This window comes from Eschscholzia californica, unplaced genomic scaffold (assembly GCF_041429995.1).
Source record: "Eschscholzia californica isolate CP2 unplaced genomic scaffold, dmEscCali1.0.p SCAF_3, whole genome shotgun sequence".
Taxonomy (NCBI): Eukaryota; Viridiplantae; Streptophyta; class Magnoliopsida; order Ranunculales; family Papaveraceae; genus Eschscholzia; species Eschscholzia californica.
In genome coordinates this window covers 36516481-36537275 of record NW_028238420.1, presented here as the reverse complement: position 1 = coordinate 36537275, position 20795 = coordinate 36516481, and the positions used below count along the sequence as shown (strand labels likewise).

Genomic DNA, 20795 nt, shown 5'->3' with positions numbered 1-20795 from the left:
CAGTCTAGCACAAATAGTTGAAGCAAAAAACTGAAAGAAAATCCCACAGGTAGTTAGGTACCCATTGATTCAGCTGTAGGCACTACCTAGTGTTTTTAGGCTTTAAGTCAAAGGCACCCGTTGAGGTGAGCAGCCACTTCCCTGGATGGAGCCGAAGTTGCGTCCAAGCTAAGAAATTACAGATCTGGACTTTTATGTTAAAGATGCGAGGCTGCCTACCCAAATTTGGTTTTTCGCTCGCATAGGCTGAAACCAGGTAGTGCTATAGACCACTTCAAAAAATGGCCAGGTGACTGACTATAAAGGATCTAGGGTTTATCTACAGGCACTATGGAGTACATTCGTGAAGTCCAGGCTCCATATTTTGTAATTTTGGATGAGAGCGCGACTCGCGAGCTCCGGTTAGTGAAGTAGGTGCGTGCTTCACTTGGAGTTCCAATGTTCCAAGTCGAGCACTTGAGGCTGCCCTTGACCCATACGTCAAGGCGCATGGATGAGTTTAGAAAAGTGACAAGATGTTCAGCTGTTTAGTCTTTCGTGTAGGTTAGGAGTAGACTTTGATTTGTAGCCTCTTCTAGCATTACTCATTGTTTTTTCTATTTTCTTCACTTTTTCGAATATCTTTTTCTACTCTCTAAACCAATTTCTTATATTGTTAAAAAACTTGTGAACTTCTTCCTATTATCCATTGTGGCCGCTTTTTAATTCGTCAAATTTATCAATTAATCTCGTCTTCTCCTCGAGAATTGGGGTGGGGGAAGTATCAGAGAATTTCGAAAACATTTGCAGTTTATATTAATCTAGTGGTGCCTTTATAGTTTCCTAATGTTGTTAGTTTCCGATGAAGGTTAGGTTTACTATGAGAGAATTTTTAAATGCACTCACCATTTTTTGTTATATACACTCCCATGACCCATCAAAGACATTTTTCATTAGATAAAATAAACGGTGTGAACTATGGATTTAATGAATACAAATTCGTTCGATCACGAAATGTTGTGATCCACCATGACTTGAAAAGCTCTGGAAGTGGCGCATCAAAATTATAAAACTACATAATTATTAACTATTAAATTTCTTCATCAAAAAAAAAAACTATTAAATTCACTTTTTATATGCTAAAGTCTAAAGGACAAGGGGTTGAATAAAGATAGTAGTACATTTTTTAGTGAACTGTCTTTGACTTCAACTTTGAGTTTGATTGTGTCTAATAAGTCTAACTGTCTATTCCTGTCTAACCAATTAACATCACAATTTTGGCTGTGGGAATCTTTCCTTTTTTTCATTTTTGGCAGTAAAGAAGAGCTCAAAGCTTTAGACTCTTGATTGTTGTTGGAGCCTCTCGGTTCGGGTATTATTGATACGGGTTAAACCCGTAACCCGATCTTCCTACAACTTCAATAAAATGTCTCTTATGGAGATTTTCAGGGATTTTTTTTTTGATGAAATGATTTTCAGGGATTTGTGTATCAGAAATTTGATTTTATCCATGCATAAAATTAAGAGAGGAAAATTATAAGGCCCAAAATTCGGGTCAAAATATCAAATAAAGTCCAACCCGGAATAATAATGCAAAAAAAACCCAAAATTTAAAATTACAAAACATTCATGAAAATTTCTGAACAAAACACAGTTTGCTCTCAACAATTTTGTATTTGCTCTCAACAATTTTGTAAATGTATGAACAAATTTGTTTTTGTTCACACATAATTATTTATATTGTCACAGTTTCAAAAGTGTTGTAACAGTTTCAAAAGTATTGCCAACAGTTTAAAAATTGGGTTTTTTTTACATTATTATTTCTGAGTGGGTTTTTTTTCGTATTTGGGCCCAAATCTTGGGCTTTTCTTACATAGTTCCTAAAATGAATTTGACTTTTTGTTGTGTTATTATTATGCTTATTTTAAATACTTAAAATACAAATATAAGAAGTATAAATAACAAAGTTATCAATAGAAGAATCTATATGAGAAATAAAAATTTCATGAAAAAATCTATGATAGATCAATATTGGATTAGATCTAGTTTAATCTAGTTAATGAAAATCTAGAAAAGATTGAAATTTTACTTGTTTAATCAACTTAATTGTCCTCACTTGTGGTCCATTTTGTTGTTGTAACTTATCACTTGCAAATACAAAACTTAATAAATAGAAAAAAGATAAAAAAAATAAAGAGATTCTGTTTTGTTATTCTTTTTTGGTATTCTTTCATCTTTTCCTTTTTTTTTCCATTTGCCACCGATAATAGATGCTCATCAACGCAGACCGAATTTGTAGATGATTTCGATGTATCGATGTAAGTTCTTTTTCCACGCCTATCACTTAGAAATTTTAAAGTAAGAAGTTAGAATAAAGAGTTCGAAATTCGACCGTTCTTGACAAAAAAGAATTATTCATTTTTGTTTTTCTTTTCACCAATTAATGATGGGCTTCTAATTCTCTCAGTCGAGTTCACACTAGATCCGTATTTTGTTAGTTACTCTTTTTCATTTTTCAATCAATTATTCTTTTTTATATGATAGCAAGGCATCCGTTATCAACCGAAAGATATTATTTGAGGTATCACTTTAATCATTTTTTCTAGCATCAACTATTCATGAAAAAAAGTGCGTTCAAGATGACATAAAAAATTCGCATAAAATTCAGAGTCACGTACTCATATACCGCATGTTAAACCCACATAGTAATCCACAAATACTGTATAGGTAGAATATATCTTACTAATATATAATAATGTATGTTGGTAAACTTAAAATATCGGATTCAGATCAATTAATATAAAATAGAAAAACAATCGTAAAATTCCAAAAAATATTTCTAGTTTATTTGGTGTCAATTTTGTACTCCATATAGTTTATGAGGTTGATAGGTGTCAATGTGTCATTAATCTAAATTGATTTTTTTTGTTAAATAACAAAATTTGGGTTGGATACAAAGATCTAGGAAATCAAAAGAAAAGAGAATCGGCGATTGTGTTACCACAAAAAAACAACATTTATTAGATTGATGAAGATTGAGATGAGTTTTCTTGCTTTCATTTCATCTCTCTATTCTTGCGTGTTCAGTTTCACACTCATAAACATGCAAAATAATATCTCCATTCTTTCTCTTCTTCCTAACTTCCTGGAGGATAGTATTTCAAGAAGATATGCATACACTTTCTCTCTCCTAATCACCCAAATATCTATCATCTATTCTTCTTATAGGATAGATAGATATATGTGAATATGTGATCTATTAATGGCCAATTATATCTTGACAATGTTTTGCATCAACAAGAAATATTAATGGAAGTGTATGTTTTTGGTTCTCTATGCTGTGCCATATATCTTTTATTTCTTTTATTTTTCCTATGTAATTTAAAACAAAAATTAGGTACGTAACTCACATTCGACGAAAATTTGCTTATTACGCCATATAATGAGGAGTTTACCTCATAAGGGTCTGGGTTTTATACAACAAACAATGAATTAAACACTTGACATATTCCTCAAGGATCTGTCAATCGTTCTATTATTTAAACCTACCCACGTACTATTTAGCAATAGTGTCACGTATAATTCTGAATAGTGGAGAACAATAATTTTTTCACAATCATTTTCTAGATTGAAGTCCTCAAAGAAACACTATTTAATTGTGGGTCTACCAAGAATTAATGATTTTTGACATTGTCTATTTATTATCAAATGTGAGAGTACAACTAGATTTAGATACAAAAAAAAAAAGAGAAAAGGGAAGTTTTAAAGTTTTCTAGTCCTTTTTAGGTAATTAACACTATTCTGTCACGTTTTACACCTAATTTTCTAGGATTTTTGAGCTAGGGGTCCAAAAAGAGGGGGGTAAAAGGGAAAAAAATCCTAAGTTGCCTAAAAATTCGGTGCAGGTCCTAATGTCAGGGAAAATATATATTTTTTTTCTTCCTTTCATGCCCCTCGACTTGACCCAGCCCCTTCTCTCTCCCACGATTTTTGAGGGATCATTAAATACCCGCCCACATCTCACAGGCCAATCACATCCTTCCTTCCATTTCGCGCCAACCTGCTTCTTCCTTCTTTCCTTTTCTTTTTCTCTCTAAAATATCCTCCATTAATCCTGAGTTTTCCGCCCATTTTGCCAAAAACTTTGGCGAAATTTTTGGGATCCCGCTCTTTCTTTATTGATCACTTTCAAAATCTTTCAAAAGTTTTTAAATTTCATCCTCCAACCTATTTATACCACCGACTGTCTTAATATCTTCCAACCAGAATCTGCTCTTATCTTCCAACCTTTTCAGGTAATGCCTCTTAAATGAGCAAATCCTATTTGTCTTCAATGATAGACTTTAAGGAAGCTGAATATTCCATTTGTTCTTTTAAGAAAGATGATAATGCCATTTGTAAATGAACAACTACTCATCTAAATCTATGTTCAAACTTGGACATTCCAAAATGACTGACAAAGTGAAAGGATTTTTTTCTTTTCTGTACATTATCTTTTCATACCTTCTTTATTTTTCTTTTCCCTACAGTATACAATGGATATTGAAGGAATGCTTTCTGGGGACATTGTTGCACGACGTCCTCTCTGGTGAAACAAACTTCAACTTAGTTGTAACAGTAAAGAATGGATATTGAAATTTTTCAGCTTCTTTTCTGTACATTATCGTTACATACCTTCTTTATTTTCTCTCTCTATCCAGGTTGGAGCGTGATTTTTTCGGCTATACTTCATCTACTTCTGCTGCAACATCATCTGAAATGATGAACCACAATCAAGTATCTAATAAGTAAGTTTGGAACTAATTTTAACTTTACTGTTTCGTTATTGTTTTACTTAAAATTATAATTTGGTGAGTACACATTTTCATTTACCGGAATCCAAACTCTGGTGAGTACATATTTTCATTTACCAGGAACAAAACTGTTTCCTTACCTAATAATAATTTACCTGTGCCATTTATATGAACCAGTAACAAATGTCTAATAAGTATGTGTGGAATTCATTACATATTGTTGTTTGTTGTATACTTATAACCATCTCTTACTTTACGGTAAATAAAAAAAGTTTTCTGGTTCAGTATACATGAATACTTAAAGTTTTGATGAGTACATATTTCTGTTTACCGTAAAAAAAATATTGTCAGTAAATATTTTTGTTTACCGAAAACAAAACTGTTTCCTTACCTAAATTAAATTTTCTCCTGCCAATGATATGTTTTTCTTGTATTGATATTTAGTTTATTTTTCTGATTTATCCGAAAACAAAATTTTTCTGAGTAAAGAGTTTTATTTTGTGCAGTCTCCCACGGGATTTTTCAAGAAATTCCTCTCTCTTGGTTGAGGATGCATCTACTGCCATTGTCAGGGTTGAACCTCTAAGGTCTGCTAGCTGGCCTGAGGTGTTTACACATTTGGGGCAGGAATTCCCTGGAGGCGCCAACGCCTTTCGAAATGCACTTGGACGATATTCCATAAAACACGGGTACAATTTTAATTATTTGAAGAATGATCTTAATCGTATTACTTGTGTATGCAAATCCCCAAAATGTTCTTGGACCATTCACGTTGTGGCTCCTCTGAAGTCAAGGTCAATGTTTGTTCTAAAAGCTTACATCCCTGTGCACACATGTCAAGACTTTATAATGTCAGAGAATAAGCCAAGATTATCAACCGAAACTGTTAGCTTATTAATAGTCGATGACATTAGGGAGAATCCGACCAAAAGTACTAAAGACATTGTCACATCTTTCAAGAAAGACTATGGAATTCAACTCAGCTACTACTATTCATATAAGGCTCGAAACAGGAGTATTTCTTTGGCCTATGGGGAGGAAGCTGATTCTTATGCCAAATTCAACTGGTATGTTGATGCCCTATCACGTTCTAACCCTAATAGTGTAATTGATCTTCAAGTTGATAAAGATTCCCACCGTTTTGTTCGAATATTTATTGCTCTTGGAGCATGCATCCAAGGTTTCAAGCACTGCCGCCCATTGATATTTGTTGATGGTACTTTTGCGAAAACGAAATACAATGGGTGCATTCTTGCAGCTGTAGCGAAGAATGGCAATGATGGTAAGTAATTTACCAATATTTTCCGTCCGGTACACATTTTTATTTACTGGCTTTTTTGTTATTTCCTAACCTAAAGATTTAGGCTGAAATATTAATTAATTTCTTGTTCTTCCTACTGCTATATGTACTTTGCAGGTTTTTTGTTCTCGCCTATGCTGTCGTTGATGTAGAAAATGATCAAAACTGGACCTGGTTTTTTTGTAACTTGGCGAAAATGGTTGATATTAGTGAGTCTTTGACTTTTATGTCGGACATGCACAATGGTATTATAAATGCAGTTTCGAACATTTTTCCAATCGCGCACCATTCAGTTTATGCGTTTGGCATTTAAGAAACAATTTGAATGTACGTGTAAAGAATGGTGCGAAGAAGTCAGACTATTTCCAATCCCTCATGTTTAAGGCGGCTAGAGCCCTTACTATATCGGATTTTCAGAAGTACACTTCTGAACTCGTAGTCATGGGTGGTAATGCCGTGGATGCATTTCTTCACTCTGTAAATCCGGAACATTGGGCTGATGTTTTCTTTCCAGGAAAAAGGTACGGTTTAATATGTTCTTCGCTCTCGGAATCCTTCAATTCGTGGATAAGGGATGAGAGAGTTCTTCCAATAACCGTAATGCTAGATATGTTGAGGATTAAAATTATGAACATGATGAATGCAAGAAGAACTGAGTCGGCAACTTGGGACTCTTTCTTGTGCCCTAAGGTCAACGAAAAAATGCAGTCTAGATTCAACGTTGCCTGTAGCTGAAAGTGCATACAATCAGGTAAATTTGTGTATGAAGTAATGTCCATGCCGAGTCACTCTGTGGACCTTGGGGTTCTTACATGCACATGTCGTAAGTGGCAAGTCCAAGGTATCCCTTGCGAGCATGCCATATTGTGTATTAAAGTGCATGGAGGTGATTCATCATCCTTTTTTGATCCCGCTGTTACAACGGATGCATACTGTAAGACTTATAGTCATTCCATAAACCCTGTCCCATCTTTCGATCAACCAAAAACGTTTGAGGAAGCCAGCAAGATACTTCCTCCTTTAACCAAGAAACGTCCGGGCAGACCACGTTCTGTAAGAATTGAAAGTTCTGAAAACTTTAAAAAGAGACAGCGGATATGCGGTAGGTGTAAGAAGCTCTCTTATCACAACCGTGCTTCGTGCAACGAAGCCATTTAGTGATTAAAATCGTTTTTATATCAGCAACAAAAACTAGGGGCACTCTACAACTTTGAAAAGCATTTACAGTGTTGGAGCTTTTCAAATTTTTGAAGAGAGTCATATTTTAGCCTTGTGCTGCTTTGATTTTTTTGTATCTTTTGTCGAACTTAATGTATTTGTGTCTAAAGTTAATGTATTATATTATATTTTGTTAATGTGTATTGTGCCTGAACATAATGCATTACATGAAACTTTTAGTTTTGTCCAGTACATTTTTTAATTTACCAGAAAGTTTAAGTTTTGTCCAGTACATTTTTTTATTTACCAGAAAGTTTAAGTTTTGTCCAGTAAATTTTTTTATTTACCGGAAAGTTTAAGTTTTAATTTCCAGTGTTCAGAATATATTTTTTCTAAGTCTAGTCGAGTACATATTATTATTTACCGAAAATTATTTTATGTTTTGGAAAAATTTCTAAGTTTTTTTGGGAAAAATTTCTAAGTTTTTGGGAAAAACAATCTTCTGCCCACGCTTGGGAAAAACAATATGTACTGAATATATTTTTTCTAAGTCATGTCGAGTACATATTACTATTTACCGAAAATTATTTTATGTACCGATAACTGTTTTTCTTCCAGCGATTTTTTCTAAGTTTTGTCTAGTAAATTTTTTTATTTACCGGAAATTATTTTTTTCCCCGGGATTTTTTGGGAAAATTTTCTAAGTTTTGTCGAGTACATATTTTTATTTACCGGAAAGTTAAATTTTTCCCGGATTTTAGAATATTTTTTCCTAAGTTATGTCCAGTACATATTTTTCTTTACCGGAAATTCTTTTTTTTCCCGGCATTTTTTATGAAAAGTTAACAAGTTTTTTCCAGTGAAAACATATTTTTGACTAACAAAAGTTTCACATAAACACAACCATAAGTTTTTCCAGTACTTAGTAAAACTTAAAAAATTTCACAATAACAAAACACAAACATAATTTTCACATAAACAACTACTTATGACCCTTCATTTATCATCCTTCTCCATACCTCCTTTGATTCATCCAAAATTTTGAAAGTTACTTCTACCCTCTTTCTTCTTGCTTTGTCTGCATAAGTTTCCAGCTGCGAGCAGGACCCCGAAAAATTGGACTGGTTGCTTATGTTGAAGATATCCTCCAACTGGAGCATTACGTAGAGTCCACAGTCTGGACGGTTTGATTCAAAAATAAAATGTGAGTTTAAAGAAACTTAATAACTACTAAAGTAAGGAAGCAAATTTTAGACTCACCTATCCCCTTGCTGAGGGCAGTCAACCTCCTTTACAAAGGATATCTTTTTCGTCATCCTTTCTTTAGCGTATTGCCCACTTTGTTTGCTTGTGCCCACTTCGTTTGCGTGTGCACTTCATCTTTATCAATGTTTCTGCCAGCTGCGATGCAAATTTCTTTGCATTATTGTTGCATTGGTTAGCCAGGTTAGTGTCACACTGCAAAGAGTTGTAGTGCTTCCATTCATTTTCTTCGAATTCATAGACAAGCAGAGTCCAATGATGACCCTCGAATGAGTCATCTGTGTACGGCGTATTCAGTGGCGCACACAACGTTGTAGTATGATCTTTGATGTATTGCGCTTCCAGCCGCTGATTTAAATTGACCTCAATACTTGCCTGACTCCGCTCTTGTTTGATCAAGGTCTGCAAATCGTTATATATTAGACTACTATTTACTCAACACCATTTAAAAATGAATTATATATTTGACAAGGACACTTACAAAAAGCAATGAAGATAGGAAAATAACTTCTTTGTTCACGTCTCTGGCGTCCTGTGCCAGGTGGTCCTCAAACCAGTCTATGATTTGCGAGTCACATCCCCGATTCATCATAAGTTCATCCAAATCTTTCGCTTTCAGGCAATGTTCTTTGTTCTTGTTCCACACTTCGAGGCTGTACATAGAATTCAATCCAGCCACACAATTATTTTCCAGAAAGATATACATTTACTACACAAATTGTTTACCATACATTTTTTTGTTTACCAGACATTTAATTATTTACCAGTTGCTGAGTTATTTACCTTGTCCACCCGTATGTCATGAATTCTAGCATTAGTGATTTTTCTTTCTCTTGGACGTAGGGCCATAACCCTCCCATTTTCCAGTTACTTATTGGTTCTTTCACTTGTTTCTTCATTGTTATCGACTTTATATCAATCACAGGGAATTTAATGGCAGCAGTTGCTTTGGATGGTTGTTTTCGTGTTCTGGGATTATCCTTTACCCTTTTGATAAGAGATGTTGGTTTAGCAATTGACCCTTTCTGTGTCTTCGATACTACTCGTTTTGGAGGGCTGACGTGCGGTGATGTAATTTTTCTACTTGTTCCAACATGATCCAAGTTTTTGGATACTTCTTCCACCGATGCTCTCCCCATTTCTGCAATATCGGAGAAATTCTCTTCAGCTGTTTTACAAACCTCATCTCCCTTCTTCTCCATGTCCGGCTGTGGTGGTGGAGTCGATACAACAATTTGCGTCCCAGATCAAAACTTGGGAAATCATTGGTATCATCCTTCATACTCTCTGTCAAATAATGTATATTCAGAAAAATAATGTTTTAACAAACTCGGAAACTTTAATTATTTCACCACATAATTTGCCAACATTACCTCTCTTGTAAGGCATCTCTTTTTCATAAGTATCATCCACCCACCCTGGCTCCTCACTTGACAAATTGATTTGAACCTCATCCTCATCATCCATCTCAGCATCGCCTTCATCATTCAGCTTGCCTTTCTTTTCTTCCTCTCCCTCATCGCCTTCATCATATAGCATACTTATTATACTTTCTCAGAATAAAAAATAAAGCTGAAAAAGAATAATATTTACTGAGAATATAAAGTAAAATAGAAACTATTTCATTACCATCTTCATTGCCATTGCTATCATCTTCGTCACTGCCTTTAAGTTGATACTTATTACTCTGATCATTTTTCTTGTCCTTCCTTTCATCTTTCTCCTCTTTCTCATTTTCCTCTTTGCCACTTTCATCCTCGCTTCCATCTTTCTCCTTTTCATCTTCGTCACTGTCATCATCTTGTTCCTCATCATCATCTTTCTCATCATCTTCCTCATCATCTTTTTCTCTACCCTCATCCTCACTTTCTTCTCCTTCCTCATCTTCTTCTCCCTCTTCATCATCTTTTTCTCCACCCTTTTCCCCCTCATCTTTCTTGTCTTTCTCTTTCTCCTCTGTCTTCCCTTTCTCCTCTTTCTTCTGTTTCTCTTCTTTCTCTTTCTCCCCATCTTTTGGATCTTCCATCTTACTCTTTCCCTTACGCCTCTGTGCGTGTAGCTCCTCCACATTATCCGCAACCTTGATCAGACCATCTTCTCCTCTAACCTGTTCTTCTACAGGAACTAAAAATGTTTGAAGGAGTGCCTCATATGCTTTGTAAGAATCATCCCTATCCTCGCACGCTTCTCGCAGTTTTTCTTTAAGTTCAGCATTTTCTTTTTGTAGCTGTTCAATCTTGAGAAGCAATTCATCTACCACTTCTGTGTTCTTTAGGGCTGACAGCAACTCTTTTTCTTAATCATTTGGTGGGTACACCAATGATTCACTAACCTGATTTAATGTACAATAAACGAAATTATTTACCAGGAACTAAACATTTACTAGAAAATATTTTATTTACCAAGAACAATACAATTTAATGGTTAATTTTTTATTTACCAGAACAAAACAGTTTCCTATTAACACTGATCAAATGTATACCTGTTCTGCAGTAAGATTTGCAAGCTTCTGGTCAAATGTATCATCTATATTTGTCAAAGACCACCTCACGATCCTAGGCACCTCATCCCTAAACCTCTCTTCTCGATCAAAACATAGAGTATGCTCGCAAAACCACAGCTATAAAAAACATAGAGTATGAGAGACATGAAGTTAAGTTTGAATTTAAATGATAAAAAACATACTCACATGAAGTAATACAAGGCATCCTGAAGCTTTCAGTGGGTCGTTGGGGTACTTATTGATTCGATCAATTAGGTATGAGTGCACTGCTGTTGGCCAACACAAAGTTTGAATTGATTCCATTGATTGCAAGTTGAAGAGAATACGCACTGGAACCTTGTAACCTGATAGCGGAGCAAATAAAACATTTGCAGAAATAGACATGATGATCAGCCTGATCACATCCATGTCATCTGCCTCTCCGTTGACAGCAATTCTCAGGGCATTGGATATTTGTATGCATGATACCATTCCAGGGATTTCACCGAAGTACTTCATACAGAAGTCGATTTCTGGCTGCTTTAGTGATCTATTTTTAGGGAAGATTTCTCTCTCCTCTCTTGACAATGGCATTCCTAGAATTAGGGCCACATCTTCAGGTTTCACTTGCATTTCTTTCCCCGCCAATGTAAACTTTTCTGTCGAACTAGAATAGAGGCAGAGAATTTCAAAGATAGCCTTGTTGGGTTTGTTTATGTTATCCCAATCTATTTTGTCCTCAACAAAAGCCATCACCAAATTTTTAAATGGAGTAGCGGCCAACAACTCTTTCTGTTTAGTCGACATCTTTGAATACGTGGTCTTCAATTGTCTCCATGTATTTCGAAGGGCATACTTGTAAGCCTTCGGCACCAGTGCTGCAAGGTTGGGTGGTCTATTTTTCCGTTCACCCGTTCAGTTTCCAACTTCAGTTTTGGATTTCTTTCCTTTCTTTCTTTTGCTGCTTTCTTCTCTCTCTGGTGCAGCTTTTCTCTTGCCTTTTGCATTGTCTTTTACTTCAATGCTCTCAGTAGTTTCTACCTGTAAAAAATTTACCAACCAGTAAAGACTGTTGTGTCACACATTACAACAAACACTTCAAATGCATGGTCATCTTTACCAGGAACCAAAAAACATTTTCAAGGAACAAAACATTTTCAATGGATATTGACAGTATACAAAATGATTTACCAGGAATAAAACAATTTACTGTACAAAACATCATTCCCATGAACAAATCCCTATCACTTGGAACAAAATAATTTCAGTACAATAAAATATTTTCAAGGAATAAAACATTTTACAGTAAACAAAATTATTTACCAGGAATAAAACAATTTACTGTGCAAAATATTATTCCCATTAACACTAGACAAATCCAAATCACAGTAAAACAAAATATTTTCAAGAATAAAAAACATTTACCAGAAATTTATTTATTTACCAGGAATATTTTCAAGAACAAATTTTTTTTTACCAGAATAAAGAACATTTACCAGAATAAAAAACATTTACCAGAAACATTTTCAAGAACAAATTTTTTTTTTTCAGTTACATACCTTCTTCTTTCTTGGACTAGTTCTTCTAGCCAAAATTTCTGCTATAGGTCTTTCCTTTTCTGATATATCTTTAGTGGAAGTTGGTTCTTTGATACTCACTCCCTTTGATTTCTTGTTTGTATTGTTACTTTTCACCATATCTGCGTCCAAAAAATGAAAGATCATACACAAATTTTATGGTTTCTAAAAACTTCTATCAAACAAACAATAAGAGATTATTTCTATAAACTTTTAGGGTTTCTAAAATCTTGCGTCAAGAAAGAAAGATCAATCACCATATCTGCGTCAGAAATTTAAGATTTTCACAAATTTTAGGGTTTCAAAAAACTTTTATCAAACAAGTTTAGGGGCATGAGATAGAAGTAAAACCTACTTGAATCCCTTCACAAACTTGTAGATTTTTTCTTCAAAAAGACTTTAATCCCTTCCTTTTCTTGAAAAAAACTTGAATCCCTTCAGAAGTAAAAGTTGAAGGACGAAGATGCAGGAGGAAGATGCAGGAGGAAGATGAAGGATGAAGTAAAAGTTGGAGGTTGGAATTTCTTGAGAAGTAGCAAAGTTACCTGGGAATAGGCGTGGGATGGACTCGGTGTGGGAAGAGAGTTAATGTGGAAGTGACCGTTTGCAGGAAACGTCACTTCCGTCCCTCGAATCAGTCAGAAATCGCGCCAAAAAATTCGCCAAATCCCGGTTAATTTTCAATGGCACGGGGCGTAAATTCGATGAACTCGGAGGCTGTTTCCGTCATTTTAAGTCCCTGCCTGACAAATTGGACCTCTCGTTTATTTATGGGCAACCGTGGACGTCCAACCCATTGTGGGCCTCGTTTTGGACGTCCTGCCCAATCCCTCAATTTTCTATTAACAAATGTTGCACCCGGGATTTCGTTAGAATGCTTTTACAATAAAATTTAATTCGGTGTAAATTATCTTTTGATTATTCAATAGGAATATTGATCCATTACAACTAAAAGTAGGGATAATGGTGGGATGACCTTGACTCAAGATGTTGAGAATCTCTTATCACATTGGCCATATAAAAAAAATTACCTACAGGTGATGAGTATAGTGGGAGATATAAATTATGTAATGTGTATGCCAACTCTAAATTGATGAGGTGTAAATGAGGTGTAAGATTCTTTACACAAAGACCCCTTAGCTAGTAAAGCACTTTTCTTAGATGTCTTTTGGAGAACCCAAAATAGTTTTTACAGTCTGTAGTAGTGTAGTCTATGTACATGTGATCAAGAAAATAGAAAGGGGATTTTAATACCTTAATAAAATCAAGAGGAGATCTATTATCACATGTTACTTCTCATTTGACAAAATTTGCACCCTAAATCTTCATGAATGAAAAAAAAATATAAGCACCCTTTAGTTTTTTTTTTTTTGGTGAAGGCAGCTACCCTTTAGTTAAAAGACTATAATAAATCTTGATTTAAACCCCAACTTGTAATTATGATCATAACTTTTACCATGTTTAAGTTTACAAAGGATAAGTGTGATACTTAATCAATCCTTAATTTGATTATTATTGAATTGATTTTAACTAAGAGAACTGAGTTTCAGTTGGAAAACTAATAAGTAGCAAACGGTAATAATCAAATGTGCGGTGTGCAAAATAACCTATAAAAGTATAAAAACAGCAAATAAGAATTTTTTGGAAAGAAGACTACACTAAAATGACATGTAGTCATCTGAGTGTTTAGTCAAAGTACAAAATCTAGATATGCAAATTTTAGTCAGATCTCTAAAATCTAGTTATGAATCAGGAAAAATTATTGTTTAGGGTTGTGACAAGAAAATATTAATATTGTAGGGGTAAGGTGGGTTGGGGGTTTATAGTGAAAGACAGTAGGAGAGAGGAGGTATTTGGTAATTAAGGAAATATATGGAGAAGAGAGTGAGGCTTATGGGGCACGCGAGGTTTGGGGTAAGGGACATTACTAGAAAAAAAAAAAGTTCCCATCTTCTCGGCAATTGTCCCTCCCCACGAAAACTCTCTCTCTCTCTCACACTAGATCTCTCTCTCTCTCTCTACATCTCCCGCCTATAAATTCATCTTTTCTTAACAACCCTCTACACTAACAAAATACCCTTCTTCACAATCTCTCTCTCTCTCTCTCTCTCTCTCTCTTTATCTCTCTTTGAACCATATAGAAGTATGCTTGCACAGGTAATGCCTGAGAAAGCTCTTCAAGGTCTTGGCCATGTCATTATGCCTAAAGAAACTGACATCTCCTCTCCCAGAAGGTCATAAATCTCTCTCTCTCTCTCTCACTCTCAAGATTCCAGTCTTTTGTGTCAATGAATTGATTTTTCCTATCTCAATCTCTAAATTTCTAATTTGCAGCTTAATTTTGATCATTTTGTAGGTTGGAAGGAAAAGTTGCAATAATAACAGGTGGGTCTAAAGGAATAGGAGAAGCAACTGTAAGGCTTTTTACTAGACATGGTGCTAAGGTTGTCATTGCTGATATTGAAGATGAAATTGGAATTCTTCTAGCAAATTCATTATCACCCTCTGTTACATTTGTGCATTGTGATGTTACCCTAGAAGATGACATCGAGAACTTAATTGATTCGACAATTTTACGTCACGGTCGGTTAGACATCTTATTTAACAATGCCGGTGTACTCGGAAACCAATCAAAAAATAAAAGCATAATAGACTTCAATGCAGATGAATTCGATCGTGTTATGCGTGTGAACGTAAGAGGTAGTGCATTAGGTATGAAACACGCCGCCCGTGTTATGGTGCCTAGAGGAACTGGATGCATCATTTCGACTGCGAGTGTGGCTGGTGTCATGGGTGGGCTTGGGCCTCATGCATATACAGCTTCGAAACACGCCATCGTGGGCCTAACGAAGAACACGGCGTGTGAACTTGGTAGGTATGGGATTAGAGTTAATTGCATTTCTCCATTTGGTGTGGCTACTTCTATGCTTGTTAATGCATGGAGAAAGTGTGGAGATGATGAGGATGAAGATGAGTGTATGGGTTTAGGATCAGGACTTTGTGGAGAAGAAGTTGAGAAGATGGAGGAGTTTGTGAGAGGGTTAGCAAATCTTCATGGGGCAACCTTAAGAGCTAGAGACATAGCTGAGGCTGCCCTTTATTTAGCTAGTGATGAATCAAGATATGTAAGTGGACATAACTTAGTTGTAGATGGGGGTGTTACTACTTCAAGAAATTGTGTTGGTTTGTAATAGTAATTCACAAATTTTTGGTTGATGAAGTCAAATAGAAGTATAAAAGAATGTTGTTTGGGTCAATCAACCAATATTACTTGTTCATTTGAAAGTCCTTCATTAATTTTTAATAATTGTTCATTAATGATTCCAAATTCATCAACACAATTGTACTCAAATGTAGGATTAGAAATTACATCTAATTAGGGTTCATTCCAGTTTAGGCCCTTATACAGAAGTGAACAAGAGGATCGTTCGCGCCCTAAATGTTACCTACTTCCATTTTGGCCCCTTTTATCAGTTGCCCCCTTAAGAAAATATAAACTTCGATTCTTTTTTTTCCTACTTCCAATGGTACCTTTGTCCTTTTACTTTTTCTCTTATTCCTTTTTCTAATAGATGTCAGATGTCTGATCGTCAACTACCCTCTTAATATTCGAGGTTCAACGATAGGGTCGTAACTTTAAATAGATTATTGTATTTGCCCCATGCTTTATATCTCTTCTTCTTTTGTCCAATATCGGCTTCATCTATTGCAGTACTCGAGTTCTTTGAACAAAAACTCCCTCTAAAGTAGTATTAATCACTTAACCTGAAGTGTATGATACAAGATCAAGTGAACTTACTATTAAGTTTGTGGCTATCCACTCACAACCAATTGGCAATGAGTGAAGAGGACCTATACATTATATTTTTAGTTGCTAGTTACCTCTTCTCCCATGTGGGACTATTCTCATACATCCCTCACGTGTGGCGTGGTTAGCCTAACACATGTTTTTTTTTTCTGATACCATGTTAAGTTTTTTGCCATCCAACTCAAAACTAATTGGCAATGAATAGAAATGATTTATACATTATATTCTTGGTTGCTAGTTAACCCTTCTCCCATGTGAGACTATTTTCACACTTATGTCGTACAGTGCTTCAAATTTTAGTGATTTAAGACGGGCTAGGCCGCGATGTCATTTAATTTAAAAGATTTAAATAAATGACCCACATTTTAAACATGCAGGTATTTGAAAAAGAGAAAGAAAAAGAAAAAGAGAAGATTCACTCACTTGTGTTTATATTACAGTTCTCCAAAGAATATTTTTTTAAAGTTATTCTTAGTCACAGTTTCTAATGTTCCATATCCATATTTCCAAGTTTAAGAGTAAATTCCTAAATAGCTCATAACTTTTGACTAACCTAACACTTCAGTACTTAGTTTTATCCAATAGATCATGTGATCCCACTCTTCTACCATTAGCCTATAAACTCTTTTCTATTTCTAGTCTTTGTATCGGGTCCCCTGTCCCTTGACCTCCATTAACAGATGCTCCAACTTTTTAGAGAATCTGTCTCTCCTTGCTCTATACCTCTCTATCTTGATTCTCCCTAACTATTCGGAAGCCTATTTCAAATGGAGCTCCTCATTGCTCTGAGCAAGAGAGAAATTACTAAAAGAATGTCGTTGACATAATCTCAGTCCTAAGAACTATTAGAGAACGAGTGGCGTATTGACCCAAATATTTGCCCTACAGGCACACATCAAGGTTGTGAGGTCTCACGCCAAAGACAAAACCATGTATCTTATCCGAGGCAAAAGATCATCAAGAGAATGAGGTTAGGTTGTGATCGGCAGAAGTGAATTACTAGTAACCACTGAATACAAAACATACAAAACCATGTCGGATTCAACGTGTCAAATCACAAACAATAAACAGTCTGAAATTAGACTCGATTCATGGACGTTAAACTAAATTTCATATTTGAACTTAGAAAAAGGAATCACTATGAAATACGAGTAAAGAACCAGCCAAAAAGACCAACACATGAAGAAGAAAATTCTAAGTCATGATATAATTCTGAGAAGAAGTAATGCCAGTAAACAGAAGAAATAAGGTTTTTGATGAAGACAATTATCGCCTTTTAGTTTTCTCGAAAATTATAATTCTGTGATTCCTTCTGTTTCCAAAAAAAAAAGATTACATATGAACTCTCATAAAAAAGAAACTACAACCATCTAACACGATTAACAAATCATTTTAGAACAACATTTTCACAGAAACTTCATAACAGAGAAAGGAGAAGTAAAAAAGAACTGAAATCAAGTGATACTCACATATAAAAAACTTACAATTTTATAAAATAAAATCTTTGACGTGCGGTGGTGACTAAGCATCTCCTCCTCTTTTTATCGACGATAGAAACGGTGGTGTCATAACAATATCATGCTCTTTTGAGGACGATTCTTCTACCACCCTCTGCAACTGACTATGTGGGCTATAATATCCTTTAACTAGTCGATCAGGACTTGGAGAATTCAATATCTGACTCTTAACTGAGCTTGAGCCATTCTGAAGTGGTGAACTAGGAAATGATCTGACATGTACTGATCCATCTTCCCGACGTAAAGGAGATAATACAGGCTGACCATTCTCATCCATTTGCCTTAAATAAAACTTATCTTCGACAATGTCGTAGAAATCGGCAGTTCTCACTTCCTGAGCAAGAGAACAAGAACAGCAGAAGAGCCAGTATGCACAGTCTGAAACTGCTGCATTACCAAAGCAAAATCCACTACCCGGCAAATTGAATCTTCTCCGCATTTGAATCCTCCAGAAACCCCCGTAAAGTAAACCAAAAATACAAAGTACAATTCCTGTTACACCCAATGCGCTTCTAACAGTTTCATCATCGATGTTTAAAGCTGCCAAGTTGAAGATCCAAAATGGGGCAAAACAGAATAGAACAAAAGTAGCAATATGAACATACATGTTTCCGAATCCAAGTCTGTCCATATTCCATCCAAATACACAGAAACTACAGAAAAACGAGAGATAAGCAAGAGAAATATCATCCCAAAAATCAAACAGACCACCTCTCCATTCGGGTGTGTTCTCTATAATCCTAACATCTCCTCTTAACGCAAATGAGAATTTCTTTTGAAGTCTATTCGGCCATATGTGGCTAGATATATTGCTGTCTGTTAGGGGAGTGCCTGGGGCTTCTTGATCCGTTTCGGGTTCATACTCTTTTCCTAGAGGGCTAAGGATGGTGTATACACCGGCAATTGCTGGTGCAGCAATAGCAACTGAGATACAGACAGCAACTCCAATTGGTGGTCTTTGAGATCTCTTATACCCTAAGTTTAATCCACATAATGCGTATTGAGCAAAACAGTTCATATGAAGTAGAATAACAACTACCATCATATGAGCCCATTCATGAGGTTTATACGTGCCATCTTTGCAGTAAATCTTTCTAAGTGCGGAAATATCTTGGGGCCTCCATCTAATTAAAAGTATAAGGTGATGGAATCGTTTCGGATGTTGATATAAACACATAAGAGTAAAAAGTGCATTGAGAATTTGATTATTGACTTCAAACCATACGTTTCTATGAGATTTTTTCGGAATTGCATGATTTAGCATACCTGTCATGACCAAGAATAGGATAGCACCAGAGACGGCGACAACTAAGATCCAAACGAAAAGTGCCATATTCATAGGATTTCTGATCCATTGACTAAAAGCTTTCTTCAAAGTTTCCCAATGAATTTTCCTAAAAGATTCACCGAAACGTTCCCGAAGACCTTGGGGGCTCGTAGAGGAAGGAACGGAACGTGAAACATCATCCTTTTCCTTGGCAAAGCACCAGAACTTGGAAGATGGGGAGGCTAAATTAGGAAAAATTGCACTAAGTTTTCTGAATCCGGCACTGCTAGAAAGACCAGTGTACTTTCCCAATAATAAATTGCGATGTTTCTCTTGACCCAATAATCCCTTTTGAGACGTGGAAATTCTAAGAGGACTTTTTATCTTATCTTCCGAACTAATGGATGCTGTCCCATACTCTAGTTCTTCCTCAACATCTTCCACAACTTTGCCTTTACTTGTTGATACCATGTCTAGTCTTAATCACTACAAAAGAGAAAAGGAAAAAAAAAAAAATTGAATCATATAACTAACCCCGCAAACTGCACCAATTCTCACTATTCTACGACTTTCAGTTTCGGTGAATACAGGAATAATGCAAAGGCACCTCTACAAAAGGGAAAAAATTGAACTAGAAATTGCCATGCTTTTTCATAATTTCAGAGTTCCTTACCACAACGAAATCCTTAGCTTTTCAATTACCACTATTATATTAACTTCCTGTCATTTCGATTCTCTATAATTATAAGCAGGATAATGATTTAGCAAAAATCAAGTTTACATTTTACAATAATTAAGATAATTGACCAGATAATCCAATCTTAAACACCCCTTGATATGAAAATGTGCTTCAGACCATATGAAAAATTGGAACTTTTTTTTTCCTTATCAAACCTAAAACAGTAATGAAAATATACAAATCAAGACCAACTTTTGGCTTCTGCTTTTCCTAATCAGAACCACCACAAAAATAAGATCCAAATCTCAGGTTAACCCTAAAAATTGAAATTCATAAAAGTCCAAATATCACTTTCAAGCCCTAATGAAAGAACCCTACCAACAAAACAAATCTCCTGAACTCATAAAATTTAGTACATCAAGGTATCATACTCTAAATATTTGACTTATACCCACTGCTAGAAATCAAAGAAATCAAAATTCAAGACTCTAGTCAACCCAGAAATCAAAATCTAAAAAAAACCCTAAAAATGATGTTTACCTGCTGCAGTTCAACAAAGATGATGAGAATTTGGTTACGAATGAACTCATTCAGCCATGAAAATTCAACTAAAATTCGTCTCTGAAATTCGTAGAGAGATGAATATGTTTTTTTAAGTTCTTTTGCTTCCCGCAACAGGCTTCAATTATGAGGCACAAGATATTTGTGAATAAAGATTTAGAGAGTAGAGAACTTTTCAAAACTGGGTAAGAAGTAGAAAAGTTTAACTGTCCGAACATGGAAACCGTCGTCTAACTTTCAATGTAACCGCCAATATCTCTAGTCCATTGCAGGTCCCAAGAGTGGAAGGCCGCCCACAACGTATACTCCCCCATACATAGGTTGCAGGTTCGGTTCCATGAAAGTGCAAATTCAGTAACATTAAACTTGGGTATAAATAAAGTTGTTTTTCTCCCTGGAGGTCCCAGGTTC

General features: G+C 35.4%; 4 protein-coding genes across 8 annotated transcripts in view; 2 read left to right on the top strand and 2 right to left on the bottom strand.

Annotated features, from left to right (window-relative positions):
• The first annotated feature begins 5621 nt into the window (after positions 1 to 5621).
• LOC147549919 (uncharacterized) lies at positions 5622 to 6807 on the top strand. Its single transcript, XM_086668399.1, has 3 exons — positions 5622 to 6058; positions 6190 to 6246; positions 6333 to 6807. The coding sequence occupies exons 1-3, from the start codon at positions 5622 to 5624 to the stop codon at positions 6805 to 6807; spliced, it is 969 nt and encodes a 322-aa protein (XP_086524525.1).
• Positions 6808 to 9179: 2372 nt separating this feature from the next.
• Positions 9180 to 20795, bottom strand: part of LOC147549909 (uncharacterized) — an 85768-nt gene continuing 74152 nt past the window's right edge. The window contains exons 5-11 of one of the 3 annotated variants that reach the window (XM_086671944.1): positions 12908 to 13391; positions 12535 to 12674; positions 11183 to 12016; positions 10976 to 11113; positions 10123 to 10825; positions 9867 to 10016; positions 9180 to 9780 (exon numbers count right to left, since the gene is read on the bottom strand). In XM_086671944.1, coding sequence (XP_086528070.1) covers positions 9533 to 9780; positions 9867 to 10016; positions 10123 to 10519 — 795 coding nt within the window. In that variant the 5' untranslated portion in view covers positions 10520 to 10825; positions 10976 to 11113; positions 11183 to 12016; positions 12535 to 12674; positions 12908 to 13391 and the 3' untranslated portion in view covers positions 9180 to 9532. Of the gene's footprint in view, positions 9781 to 9866; positions 10017 to 10122; positions 10826 to 10975; positions 11114 to 11182; positions 12017 to 12534; positions 12675 to 12907; positions 13392 to 20795 lie in introns of those variants that run through there. The other 2 variants (XM_086671946.1, XM_086671945.1) reach the window with 2 other exon arrangements.
• Positions 14476 to 15888, top strand: LOC147549918 (short-chain dehydrogenase reductase 2a-like). The gene is made up of 2 exons (XM_086671943.1): positions 14476 to 14786; positions 14909 to 15888. The coding sequence occupies exons 1-2, from the start codon at positions 14698 to 14700 to the stop codon at positions 15741 to 15743; spliced, it is 924 nt and encodes a 307-aa protein (XP_086528069.1). The 5' UTR covers positions 14476 to 14697; the 3' UTR covers positions 15744 to 15888.
• LOC147549917 (uncharacterized) lies at positions 17611 to 20776 on the bottom strand. 3 transcript variants are annotated; one of them, XM_086670203.1, is made up of 3 exons: positions 20364 to 20758; positions 19144 to 19630; positions 17611 to 18369 (listed from the first exon to the last, which is right to left on the bottom strand). In XM_086670203.1, exons 2-3 carry the CDS (start codon positions 19613 to 19615, stop codon positions 17882 to 17884), a joined length of 960 nt encoding a protein of 319 aa, XP_086526329.1. In that variant the 5' UTR covers positions 19616 to 19630; positions 20364 to 20758; the 3' UTR covers positions 17611 to 17881. The 3 variants fall into 3 exon arrangements, with proteins under 3 accessions (XP_086526329.1, XP_086526328.1, XP_086526327.1); XM_086670202.1 differs by having other exon boundaries at positions 17611 to 18417; positions 20364 to 20505; XM_086670201.1 differs by having other exon boundaries at positions 17611 to 19630; positions 20364 to 20776.